Source organism: Rhea americana, unplaced genomic scaffold (genome assembly GCF_003343005.1).
Source record: "Rhea americana isolate MKP2758 unplaced genomic scaffold, rheAme1 scaffold_602, whole genome shotgun sequence".
Lineage (NCBI taxonomy): Eukaryota > Metazoa > Chordata > Aves > Rheiformes > Rheidae > Rhea > Rhea americana.
Window position 1 is genome coordinate 23,065 of NW_028186760.1, and position 11,829 is coordinate 34,893.

At 63.7% G+C, this 11,829-nt stretch overlaps 4 protein-coding genes across 5 annotated transcripts in view; 3 read left to right on the forward strand and 1 right to left on the reverse strand.

Moving 5' to 3' along the window:
• SALL2 (spalt like transcription factor 2) overlaps nucleotides 1–3,547 on the forward strand; it is a 7,565-nt gene extending 4,018 nt beyond the window's left edge. The window contains exons 2-3 of one of the 2 annotated variants that reach the window (XM_085319915.1): nucleotides 803–2,490; nucleotides 3,083–3,547. In XM_085319915.1, the coding sequence (XP_085176041.1) occupies nucleotides 803–2,490; nucleotides 3,083–3,367 (1,973 nt within the window). In that variant the 3' untranslated portion in view covers nucleotides 3,368–3,547. Of the gene's footprint in view, nucleotides 1–459; nucleotides 2,491–3,082 lie in introns of those variants that run through there. The other variant, XM_085319914.1, reaches the window with a different exon arrangement.
• Nucleotides 3,548–3,913: 366 nt separating this feature from the next.
• On the forward strand, nucleotides 3,914–7,745 carry METTL3 (methyltransferase 3, N6-adenosine-methyltransferase complex catalytic subunit). Its single transcript, XM_085319921.1, has 11 exons — nucleotides 3,914–4,094; nucleotides 4,482–4,705; nucleotides 4,784–5,128; nucleotides 5,359–5,534; nucleotides 5,644–5,860; nucleotides 5,948–6,135; nucleotides 6,241–6,279; nucleotides 6,365–6,473; nucleotides 7,210–7,275; nucleotides 7,357–7,469; nucleotides 7,552–7,745. The coding sequence occupies exons 1-11, from the start codon at nucleotides 4,001–4,003 to the stop codon at nucleotides 7,661–7,663; spliced, it is 1,683 nt and encodes a 560-aa protein (XP_085176047.1). The 5' UTR covers nucleotides 3,914–4,000; the 3' UTR covers nucleotides 7,664–7,745.
• A 61-nt stretch (nucleotides 7,746–7,806) lies between these two features.
• TOX4 (TOX high mobility group box family member 4) lies at nucleotides 7,807–11,535 on the reverse strand. Its single transcript, XM_085319920.1, has 9 exons — nucleotides 11,227–11,535; nucleotides 10,430–10,498; nucleotides 10,082–10,324; nucleotides 9,671–9,979; nucleotides 9,274–9,546; nucleotides 9,104–9,178; nucleotides 8,352–9,011; nucleotides 8,069–8,232; nucleotides 7,807–7,970 (listed from the first exon to the last, which is right to left on the reverse strand). The coding sequence occupies exons 1-9, from the start codon at nucleotides 11,230–11,232 to the stop codon at nucleotides 7,907–7,909; spliced, it is 1,863 nt and encodes a 620-aa protein (XP_085176046.1). The 5' UTR covers nucleotides 11,233–11,535; the 3' UTR covers nucleotides 7,807–7,906.
• Nucleotides 11,340–11,829, forward strand: part of RAB2B (RAB2B, member RAS oncogene family) — a 3,936-nt gene continuing 3,446 nt past the window's right edge. The window contains exons 1-2 of the mRNA XM_085319922.1: nucleotides 11,340–11,385; nucleotides 11,504–11,710. Coding sequence (XP_085176048.1) covers nucleotides 11,665–11,710 — 46 coding nt within the window. The 5' untranslated portion in view covers nucleotides 11,340–11,385; nucleotides 11,504–11,664. The remainder of the gene's footprint in view (nucleotides 11,386–11,503; nucleotides 11,711–11,829) is intronic.

Genomic DNA, 11,829 nt, shown 5'->3' on the forward strand with positions numbered 1-11,829 from the left:
CACACTCCCGCTCCTTCCTGGGGACACACACGGCTCCTCCGTCCATCCATCCGTCTGTCCATCCTTCAGGTCTCTCTGTGCGTCTAGCCCTGCCCACATTCATCCCGCTGTCCCCACATCCGTCCGTCCTGCCCTCTGGCTCCGGGTGTCTGTGTCCATCCGTCCTTCAGGTCCCTGCATCTGTCTGTCCCTGTGTCCATCCATCCTGCCCTCCAGTTCCAGCTCTGTCCATTCTTCGGCTCCTTCCATGCATCTGGCCCTGCCTGTGTCTGTCCGTCCTTCCCTCCGTCCCCATGCCCGTCTGTCTTTCCCTCCATCTCCAGGTTTCTCCATCCACCTGATCCTGCCTGTATCTGTCTTTCCATCCCCGCGTCTGTCCCTCCTTATCTCCATCCCTGCATCCATCCATCCTCCCTTCCCTCTCCAGGTTTCTCCATCCATCTGGCCTGCCTGCATCTGTCCCTGTGTCTGTCCATCCATCCCTCCATCCTCATGTCTGTCTGTCTTTCCCTCCATCCACCCATCCTTCCTTCTGTCACCAGGTTTCTCCATCCATCCAGTCCTGCCTGCATCCATCTCTCCGTTCCCACATCTGTCCTTTCTTCCATCTCTAGGTCTCTCCATCCATCCTTCCCTCCATCCATCCTTCCTTCCATCCCTGGGCCTCCCCATCCGTCTGTCCACGCCGGTATTCCATCCATCTGGGAGGAAAATCTCCCCTTTTTTCTGAGCACCAAAGCGGGTGGGGGGGAGCAGATTTGGGGTCCAGATTGTGGCAATCCCGCTCACTCTCGCCCCGCAGGCTCCCCAGCCGCTGCCGCTGCTCCTTCCTCCTCCTCCTGCTCCTCAGAGCCGCTAGGCATGGACGCGGAGCCGCCGCCACCGCCGCTGGACATCCCGCTGCTGCTGGAGGAGCTGCGGGTGCTGCAGCAGCGGCAGCTCCACCAGCTGCAGCTCACAGAGGAGATCTGCCGCCAGGTGCTGCTGCTGGGCGCCCCGGCTGCCCCCAAAGCCGCCCCAGCCCTCTTTGCCGCCCCCAAAGCCGAGCCGCCGCGGGCCCCGGCGTCCGGGCCGCCCCCCAAGCCTGCCTTCTTCCACCTCTACCGCCCGTGGGGGGCGAAAGCCGAGGCGGCGGCATTCCCGGCGTTCCCAGCGTTGGCACGGGAGAGCTCGCTGCGCCCCAGGAACGAGGCAGAGGAGAAGGTCGGCGGTGGCGGGCGGCACCGCTGCCGCTTCTGCGCCAAGGCCTTCGGCAGCGACAGCGCCCTGCAGATCCACCTGCGCTCGCACACCGGCGAGCGGCCCTACAAGTGCAACGTCTGCGGCAACCGCTTCACCACCCGCGGCAACCTCAAGGTCCACTTCCACCGCCACCGCGACCGCTACCCTCACGTCCAGATGAACCCCCACCCCGTGCCTGAGCACCTCGACTACCTGCTGGCTGGCCGCCCCGCCGCCCCGGCAGAGAAGAGCGACACTGCCGAGAAGCCAGCACCGAAGGCGCCGGTGGCCGCCGAGGGGCTCCCACTGCTGCCCCAGCCCTTGCCTGGCTTCGGCAAGCTGGTGCTGCTCAAGGCAGCAGAGGAGAAGGCCAAGGGGGATGAAAACACCCCACCGGGCAAGCTGCCCGCCTGGGCCTTGTTAGCCAACCACTTCAAAGGAGGCCACCACCACCACCACACCGCTGCCGCGTTCCCCTTCCTCTTGGAGCCGCTGGTGGCAGCCCCCTCGGAGACCTCCAAGCTGCAGCAGCTGGTGGAGAAGATCGACCCGCCAGGGACCACCGTGGTGGCAGCCGCCGCCACTGAGGCCCCGGGGACAGCGGCAGCTGCCGGGCTGCCGTCGTCCTCTGTGCCCAACCAGTGCCCGGTGTGCCGGCGGGTGCTGAGCTGCCCCCGGGCGCTGCGGCTGCACGCAGGGCAGCACGCGGGCGCCGAGCGCCCCTTCCGCTGCAAGGCCTGCGGCCGGGCCTTCTCCACTCGCGGCAACTTGCGGGCCCATGCAGCTGCCCATCGAGCTGGCCCGGCCACCGCTGCCACCGCCGCCCGGCCCCGAAACTCCTGCCCCATCTGCCAGAAGACGTTTGCCGATGCCCCGGGTCTCCAGCACCATGTCCGCCTGCACCTGGGTGGACAGATCCCCAATGGTGGCCCGGCACCAGCCCACCAGCCCGAGGAGCTCTCCGAGGAGGAGGACGAGGAAGAGGAGGAGGAGGAGGAGGAGGAGGATGCTTCTGAGGAGGAGTCCACCGAGAGTGGGCCTGAGAAGCCCCCCGCTGAGGAGGAGGAGCATGAGGATCAGGAAGAGGAAGAGGAAGAAGGTGAAGGTCGTCGCCGGGTGGGCAGCCCCCCGCAAGCCATGGAGGGAGCTGGAGAGCCCACAGTGGAGGAAGGAGGTGCGCATGGCAGGGAGGAGGCGCCGGAGGAGCCACAAGCCAGCCCAGCCAAGGAGAATGCTCACGACGGGACTGCGGCCAGGAAGCCTGGGCAGGTAAGGATAGTCCTGATCTCACCATAGGGATGGTCCTGGTTCCTCCATAGGGATGCTTCTGGTCCATAAGGACACTTGTGGTCTGTAGGGACACTCCTGGGCCCTCCATAGGAATGCTTTTGGTCCCTGTGGATGCTTATGGTCCATAGGGATGCTTATGGTTCATAGGGATGCTGGTGATCCCTAGGAATACTCATGGTCCATCCATAGGAATGTTTGTGGTCCATAAGGATATTCCTGGTCCCTCCGTGGAGACACTGGTGGTCCCTAGGGACACTCCTGGTCTGTAGGGATGGGCATGATCCCTCCCTAGGGGTACTTGTGGTCCATAGGGACCCTCCTGGTCCATAGGGACACTTGTGATCCCTCCACGGGGATGTTTGCAGTCCCTAAGGATGCTCCTGGCCCATAGGGACAGGTGTGGTCCATAGGGACTCTCATGGATCCTCCATAGGGATGCTGGTGGTCCCTCTGGACGTTCATGGTCCCTCCATAGGGATGCTGGTGGTTCCTATGGACGCTCCTGGCCCATAGGGATGCTCCCGCTCTGTAGGGATGCCACCAGCTCCCCCCATCACCCCTCTCCCCACAGGTGCCCCCATGCTGGAGCTGCAGCCCGGCACCTTGTGCCCGCCCACCAGCCCCGGATGTCCCTCCACCGCCGCCACCACCGCCAACGACTACAACGACGACGACGACAATGACGAGCCGCGGGGCTGTCAAACCGCCTGACTTCCCAGCCCGGCCGCCGCCACCGGCCCTCTCCTTCTGGAGCCAGTACAGCGCCTTCGTGGCAGCCGGCACCAAGGTGGCCCGCACCCGCCCGGCGCCCGCTGAGGCCGCAGCGCCCCTGCCGCCTGGCCCTGTCGACAAGTAGCGCCCCCAGGGGCGTTTTAACACGTTTTAGTGCCCTTTTCATTTCTTTGGGGTCTTAATTTTAGCGCACCTCCCTCCCTTCCCCCCACCCTGCCACCATGGTGACCCCCTTCCCCCTCCCCATAGCATAGTGCCAGCCTTGCCCCCACCCCTCCACCCTCCATTAAAGCCGTTTGGTGACTCTCCCGCCACGACTCGTCTCTGCTTCTTGCTACGGGAGGAGGGAGATGGCACCATTTTCGTGGGGGTCCCCCTCCCTCCCTCCTGCACTCCGTCGCGGCGCTGCCAGGCTGCAAGATGGCGGCCCGGCCCTCAATAAAAATGGCGGCGCCGGGCACCGCCCGTTGCCAGGACACCACTCCCTCCCCGTCGCCCCGCCGCTAAGATGGCCGCCGCGCCAGCAGCCAGCATGGCGCACGCGGCCTCGGGGTGAGGGCAGGCGCCCGTTGCTAGGACACCGCCCCTTCCCGCCACTAAGATGGCCGCCGCGCCAGCAGCCAAGATGGCCCACGCGGCTTCGCGCTGAGGGCGGGCCGCGGCCAGGCGGGCGCGGCTCCGCCCCGCTTCCGGTTCGGTGGCGGCGCGGAGCGGCGCTGGCGGCCGCGGGGCCGGGGCCAGCGGGGTCGGGACCACCATGTCGGACACGTGGAGCTCGATCCAGGCCCACAAGAAGCAGCTGGACTCGCTGCGGGAGCGGCTCCAGCGGCGGCGAAAGCAGGACCCACTCGGTGCCTGCCAGGGGAGGGCAGAGGTCAAAGGGCAGCGGGGAGGGTCAAGGGGTGGGGGGGGGGTGGGCTGCCGGGCTGCAGGAGGGGTCGGGGCAACGGGAGGGGTCAGAGTTCATGGGTGTAAGGGGGGGGTCGGAGGGCAGCAGGAGAGAGTCAGAGGGCAGCAGCAGGGTCAAAGGGTGCCAGTGTCAGGAAGGGGTCAGGGGGCATTACCAGGGGCCAAAGGGTAGGGGTGTCAGTAAGGGGTCAGAGAGCAGCAGCAGGGGTCAGAGGACACCAGGGTGCCCCAGGGTGGCAGCAAAGGAGCTGGGGGGGGAGGAGAGCCTTACGTCTCTGACCCTCTGCTGCCCTCCGACCCCCGCTGCCCTCTGACCCCTGCACCCTCAGACCCACGTCACCCAGAGCTGGCACTGGCCCCACCATCCCGCAGCGCCAGCCCCGCGCCCCCGGCCCCTGCGACAGCCGGAGCAGCCGGAGCAGCCGGCAGTGGTGGAGAAGCGCCGGAGCTGGCCACGGACCCGGCGCTGGAGCGGCGGCTGCTGCGGCACCTGGCCGACCTGGCGCTGCCGCTGCCCACCGACGCCTTGGCCATCTGCCGCGCCATCGCTACGGTATGTCCGCCCCCCCCCGTCCTTCCCTCCCTCCCTCTGTTCCTCCATGCCTTCTGCTGACCCCGCGGCATCCTGCAGCCGGAGGCGCCAGTGACGCAGCGCAGTGTAGAGAGCTTGCTGCAGAAGTTCGCCGCCCAGGAGCTCATTGAGGTGCGCCGGGGGCTGCTGCATGAGGAGGCCGCCCAGCCCACCCTGGTCACCTACGCCGACCACGCCAAGCTCTCGGCTATGACTGGTGCCGTGGCTGAGCGCAAGCGCCGTGCCGAGCCTGGTGGCCCCGGTGGCCCTCCTGCTGGTGCCTCGCCTGCTTCCGAGCCCGGCAAGGAGCCAACCAAGAAGTGGCGCAAGCAGGCGTCCGATGTTGACCGGGAGATCGAGAGCTTGCTCAGCCAGCAGTCCACTAAGGAGCAGCAGAGCAAGAAGGTAACAGCACCCTGGTGCAGAAGACACCAGCACCCACAAAGGGTGACAGGGTGTTGAATTTTCACCCCTAAAGACTTCAAGATTTCATGTCTGCCCCCTAAAAGCTCTAGGATGTCCTAGTTTTGCCCTCTAAAGGCTACAGGATGTCATGTTTTTCCCCTGAAGTCTCTAGGATTTTGCGAATCCCCCCTCCAAAGGCTTCAGGCTTTGATTTTTGCCTCTGCCACCAGGTGAGCCAGGAGATCTTGGAGCTGCTCAACACCACCACAGCCAAGGAGCAGTCCATCGTAGAGAAGTTTCGCTCACGGGGCCGGGCCCAGGTGCAGGAGTTCTGCGACTATGGCACCAAGGAGGAGTGCATGAAGGCCACTGACGCCGAGCGGCCCTGCCGCAAGCTCCATTTCCGGTGGGTGACGTTCCCCCCTTTTTGTCTCCCCCGACTTTGGCACCACCATCCCATATCTCATCTCATTTTCTTTTCTTTCTTTCTTTTCTCCCCCCTTCTCCACCACCAGGCGCATCATCAACAAGCACACGGACGAGTCGCTGGGTGACTGCTCCTTCCTCAACACTTGCTTCCACATGGATACCTGCAAGTACGTCCACTATGAGATCGATGCATGCTCCGACGCTGGGGCACCGGGTGGCCGCGAGCACAACCCTGGCCAGGAGCTGGCCTTGCCCCAGGCTGTCAGCGGCGATGCCAGCGTCGACCGCCTCTTCCCCCCACAGGTATCGCGTGGTTTTCCCGCGGGGAGGGAGTTCTCGGGGAGGGAACGCGCCCATAACCGCGCGGCCGCCCCCGTTTCGCCGCCGCAGTGGATCTGCTGTGACATCCGCTACCTGGATGTCAGCATCCTGGGCAAGTTTGCCGTGGTCATGGCCGACCCGCCTTGGGACATCCACATGGAGCTGCCCTACGGCACGTTGACTGACGATGAGATGCGGCGCCTTAACATTCCTGTGCTGCAGGATGAAGGCTTCCTCTTCCTCTGGGTCACTGGACGGTGAGTGGTGGGGAGGAATAAAAAAACAGCCCCCAGGTTGTGGGGAGGGAGAGAGAAAAAAAACCCTTTCTGGCCCCATTAGTTCTCATCTTCTCCCCTCGACAGGGCCATGGAGCTGGGACGTGAGTGCCTCAACCTTTGGGGGTGAGTTCTGCATCCCCCATTCCTCCTCTTCCTTGCCCCTGCTGGCAGCTTCGGCACCCCTCTGCTCGCCCACTCCGGTTGCCAGGTACGAGCGGGTGGACGAGATCATCTGGGTGAAGACGAACCAGCTGCAGAGGATCATCCGCACAGGGCGCACAGGCCATTGGCTCAACCATGGCAAGGAGCACTGCCTGGTAGGTGACTGCATCCCCCCCCCACCAGCAGTGCCCTAAACCCCTCCCTCTGCCCCCAGGAAACTGCTGGTGGCAGCTCCCTATCAGCAGCAGAGGCTTTGCAGGTAAATTTGGGGGGCCAGGTTGAGCTCTTGGGGCCCAGGTTTGGAACCAGTTTTGGATCTTGGGGTTGAATTTCAGGTTTGGGGGGAGCTGGTTTGGGGACCTTTGGAGCTGTTTCTGCTCTTCAAGAGCCACTTTTGAGTCATGCTTGGGGGGCCTGTTTGATGTCCTTAGGGGCAAATTTGGGGGCTTGGAGGGGGCCAGATTGGGGCCTTGGGGGCAGCTTTGGCTCTTTAGGGGCCACTTTGGGGCCAGATTCAGGTTTTTGGAGTCTGTTTTAGGTCTTGGAAGCCACTTTTGAGTCTTTGGGGCTACCTTGGGGGTGTTTCAGATCTTGAGATCAAATTTCAGGTCTTAGGGGGCCAGTCTGGCATCTTTTGAGGCAGTTTGGGGTCTTTGGGGCTGTTTTGGCTCTTTAGGGCCACTTTTGAGGCATGCTTGGGGACTGCTTGGGGGTTTTTGAGGCCAGTTTTGGGTCCAGTGCAGGGTCTTTTAGGATCAGTTTGGGCTCTTTAGGGGGCTGGAGTCAGTTTGGGGTCTTTGGCAGCCAGTTTCCTACTGAGAAGGGCTGGTGCCCCATGCCCCACCCCTGTACCCCTTTCTTTTCCCCCCTCCCCTCTGCCTCTTTATGCAGGTGGGGGTGAAGGGAAACCCACAGGGTTTCAACCGCGGGCTCGACTGCGACGTCATCGTGGCAGAGGTTAGTCCAGAGCCGGGATGAGGCTGGGGAAAATTGGTCACTGACCCTGCAGTGATACCCCCAACCCTGGCCACCCCTCAGGTCCGCTCCACCAGCCACAAGCCCGATGAGATCTACGGCATGATCGAGCGCCTCTCGCCTGGCACCCGCAAGATCGAGCTCTTTGGCCGCCCCCACAATGTGCAGCCCAACTGGTGAGTACTACGGTGCTGCGCGAGAGAGTCCTTTTTCCCGTATTTCCCCCCTCCTGCCCTGTAACCCTCCACCCTTCCCCAGGATCACACTGGGGAACCAGCTGGACGGCATCCACCTTCTCGACCCCGACGTAGTGGCCCAGTTCAAGCAGCATTATCCTGACGGCATCATCTCCAAGCCCAAAAACATGTAGCAGAGCCCGGGCTTGATAATGCTCTGGAGCAGGGGCAGGATGCACGCATTTTTTGTAATAAAAGTGGGGAGGGGGAAAAGGATGCTGCGGGCTGCCATGGTTTTCTTTCCCCTTCTCAAGCTCAGCTACGAGGCCAGCACGGCTCCTCCACCCCACCCGTTTTAATGGAAATCAGAGAGGAAATGGTGCCCGCGTTGCGGCCGTAGAAAGCAAAAAAGAGAGTCCGTGCAGGGCCCCAGGGGGCTATTTCACGAAGACCACGCTGTTGCTGGAGTTGCGGGATGCCAGCCAGGCGAGGAAGACGTCCCTGCAAGGGGGAAAAAATAGGGAAAGGAAAAGGGTGAGGGTGTCAACAGGGCACCACGGCGGTGGTGGTTTCCCATCCGCATCCTTGCCCCAGCTCACCGGCAGTGCTTCACCACACACTCGCTGCTGCAGTACTCGTTGTCCCAGTCGCTGCTGGCCACTGGCGGATTCTCGCAGCCCGAGCGCACGCACCGTGGCCGCGGTGACTCTGCCGCTGGCGACTCGGCCACCAGCTCCACTGCCATCTGCGTGGGCGACTCCACCTGGTGAGACGGTGGCAAAATTTTTTTGTTTGTTTGTTTGTTTTTTCCCTCCTCCCTGTTTTGCAAAAAGCCTTGTTGGGGGGAGAGGTGGGAGGGAGGGAGGGAGATGGTGGTTTCACCTCGGGCACCACGTCGGCCGCAATCATCTCCACGGGCTCCGGCGAGCCCTGCAGCTCGGCAGCGCTGGCAGCAGTGGTGCGCTCGGGGCTGGCCACCTCTTCCTCCTCTGCTGCCAGTGCCAGCGGCTGGATCTGCAAGGCTGGTGGCGGCAGGATCTTGATCTGCAGTGGTGGTGGCTGTGGCTGCTGCAGGTGGAGGCGGGCTTTCTGCTGCGCTGGTGGCTGCTGCATGGCCTGCAGCGGCGGCGGGGGCTGCAGCACAGCCACCTGCTGCGCGGGGGGCTGTGGCGGCGGCATCTGCTGCAGTGGCGGTGGCTGCAGACGGGGCAGCTGCTGCTGCTGTTGCTGTTGTGCGGCAGCGGCGGCAGCAGCTGCCTGCAGCACCGAGCGGGTAACGATCTGCGTGGCCCCCGCCGCCGCCCCCAGCTGCAGCCCGCCCCGCGAGGTCACCACTGTGGCAGGGATGACAGTCACCACGCCACCCTGCGACGAGACAGCCAGTGAGGAGGGCAGCATCTGCTTGGGGATGATGATTTTGGTGATGCTGGGCGGCGGGGCTGGCGCGGGGGCCGCCGGCGAGGCCTCTGGGGCCGGTGAGGCAGCTGGCGGCGCGGCTGGCGACGTCGGGCCAGGGTCCAGCTCCACTGTCTCCACCGAGGTCTGTGGGGAGAGGTGGTGAGCAGTCAGTGCCCAGAAAACGCCCCCCCACCCCCACCCCACCTCTGTCTGCACGGTTCTGGGCCTTTCCGCACCTGGATAGTGGCCCGGTAGGCAGCCAGCGCCTTCAGGTATTCCTTCTTGGCTGCCTCCGTCTTCCGCTTGTAAACCTGCCATAGAAAACAGGATGGTCAGCGGTTGCCAGGGCAGAGGCTCGTCGTGGCACTCTCCACCTCCTCCTTCTCGCCAGCTGCTCTTCTCCCACCTGCTTCTGCTCCTCGCCCAGGCTGTCCCACATGGAGGCCACGATCTTGGAGACCTCGCCAAAGGTAGCATTGGGGTTCTGGCCTTTGATGGCAGCCTGTGTGTCGCGGAAGAAGAGGGCGTATGCAGAGACGGGCTTCTGCGGCTCATTGGGGTCCTTCTTCTTCTTCTGCTTTTTGGGAGGCTTCTGCTTGCGGCCTGGGTCCAGCACCAGTGTGGCCGTGGCAGTGGTGGGTGGCGGCGGTGGCGTTGGTGTCTTTTGGGCTGGGGCTTGCTAAAAGAAGAGAAAACATTTTTTTTTCCTTTTCCACTTAGGAGAATTTTTTTTCAATAAAAGAAAAAAGGAAAAGAAAAGAAAGCCTCACAGGCATTGAGGAAAGATGTAGGAAGAGTCTCACCCGCCTGAATTCCTCGGCCTCGTCTTCCTGCAGGGAGCCGGCAGGGGACGGTGCAGGGGAGAGGCGCTCCTGGGGTGAGCGGGCTGGTGCAGGCGGCAGCACAGCGGCTCCAGCAGCGGCTCCGGTGCTGCCGCTGCCATTACTGCCGCCACCCAAGCTGAGCCCCAGCTGCGAGCTCAGCTCTGACTGGTCGATGGTGGTAAGCTGCCCGTGGCCCAGCAGCCCGCCGGGGCTCATGGCCGCCATGGGCACGTCTATGGTCACCGGTGGGTTGGCGCTGTATTGTGCCCCCATGGAATGATCCAGCTCCTTTAAAAATAAATAAATAAAGAAAGAAAGGCGTGGGATTGCGAGACGTTGCCCTGGCTCACAGCCGGAGCGCGCAAAGAGCTGCCGTTGCCAGCGCCTTACCATAGACAAGCCGCCAGAGAGCAGCCCGCCGCCCTGCTCCATCAGGCCGTGGCTCATGCCCACCGGCATGTCCAGTGCCTGCACCCCATACTGGGCAGAGAAGCCAGCATCAGCGGCGCTGCCGGGGTCACCCAGGTCATCAAAGTGGCCCACCACATCAGAGACAGCCAGTGAGGGGTCGGCGTCCAGGGCAATGGGGGGGATCTCAAACTCCTCATCGCCAAGGCTGGGCGTGTGGAAGGTCTGCGGGGCGAGAGAGCAGGAAGAGGAGGAGGAAGCAGAGGAGGAAACTTCCTCCGCCCATCGCCCTGAAAGGCCTGGCCCCTCCAGCCCAGCCCAGCACCTCACCTCAGCCCCTGTCAGGAACGGGTGAGCAGTGCCAGTAATGGCCAGGTAGTTGTCATTGCCTCCAGGGAACTGCCAGAGAAAGCAGGAAGGAGAGAGGGAAAAACAGAAATGGGTGAGGCGGGAAGCAAGACCCCACCACCTGCCAGGGCCCCCAGCACCCCAATAGCCCCCATCTCTCCCCAGTGGCCCCCAGTACCCCCCAAGCAGCCCCCATCTCTCCCCAGCACCCCTCATGTTCCCCCAATAGCCCCCAGCACCCCTCTAATAATTCCCTTCTGCCACCTGGCAGTCCCCAGCACCCCCTTGGTGCCCTCATCTCTCCCTATACAGCCCCCAGCGCTCCCCAATAGCTCCCATCTCTCTCTCCAGCAATCTCATCTCCCCACTAATGGCTCCCAGAACCCCCTCAATAGCCCCCATCTCCTCCCAGTAGTCCCCAGAACCCCTCTAGTAGCCTCTCCTACCCCCCCCAAGTAGCCCCCTTCTGCCCCTGGCAGCCCCAAGCACGCCCTCGGTGCCCCCATTTCTCCCTAGACAGTCCCCAGCACGCCCCCAATACCTCCCCACCTCCCCCTCAGTATCCCCATCTCTATCTCCAGTGCCCCCATCCCCCCGGTGGAGCCCCCTCGCCTTACCCCCTCCCATCTCACCCTACTACCGGGCTCGCATCCCCATGGCAACCCTCCCCCGCCCCCAGAGGGCCCCCAGCGCCAGCCAAACTTCCTCCTGACCCGGCAGCAGCGCAGCCCCGGGGCCCAGAGCCGCCAAGCGCCGACCCCCATCCCGGCCCCACTCACCTCCATGGCTCCGCTGCCGAGCGAGAGTCTCCCCGCGACGCGGTTCGGCCCCGACCCCGGAAGAGAAAGTCCCGCCTTCCTGACGTCACTGCGCCTCAGGCCGTTTCCGGCGCACCGGCCCTAGAGGCGGTTTCCCCCCTACTCCCCACCAGGCGGGGGGTAATAAAAGGCGGCGAGAGGGGGAGAAGCTTCTCTGCCCTTTCTAGCCCTAGTAACACTGGGCCGGGAAGACTAGAGCTGGCAGCACCCTGCCCCAAAGTGCCCTTCTTCTGCCTAGAGTGCCGCCGGAAGGCGGAGGAGCCGAGGCGCGCGGGCGGCTAGAGCGCCGCCGGAAGAGTCAGGGAGCCAGGACGGCTAGAGCGCCGCCGGAAGTCGGAGGAGTAGAGGCAGCTGGCTCCGAGCATAGAGCGGCCCTGGGCGGACCTGGTTCCGGGCATCATGTCTTATGCGTATCTCTTCAAATACATCATCATCGGCGATACCGGTACCGGGCTGGAAGAGGGGCGAAAGGGGCTGAGCAGGGCAGAGGAGCATCAGGAAGGGGATGAGCGAGTTAAAAAGGGGATGGGATTGGGGGGCTGGAGGTTGAGATTGGGCCTGGAG

Bases quoted from the DNA above. Each gene is read 5' to 3' on its own strand.
- METTL3 (XM_085319921.1), top strand. From the start codon at position 4,001: ATGTCGGACACGTGGAGCTCGATCCAGGCCCACAAGAAGCAGCTGGAC. The intron at 4,706-4,783 runs GTATGTCCGCCC...GGCATCCTGCAG, and splicing joins TCTGCCGCGCCATCGCTACG to CCGGAGGCGCCAGTGACGCA. The intron at 5,129-5,358 runs GTAACAGCACCC...CTCTGCCACCAG, and splicing joins AGGAGCAGCAGAGCAAGAAG to GTGAGCCAGGAGATCTTGGA.
- TOX4 (XM_085319920.1), bottom strand. The intron at 9,547-9,670 runs GTGAGACTCTTC...CTCTTCTTTTAG, and splicing joins AGGCCGAGGAATTCAGGCGG to CAAGCCCCAGCCCAAAAGAC. The intron at 8,233-8,351 runs GTGAAACCACCA...CCGTCTCACCAG, and splicing joins CGGCCGACGTGGTGCCCGAG to GTGGAGTCGCCCACGCAGAT.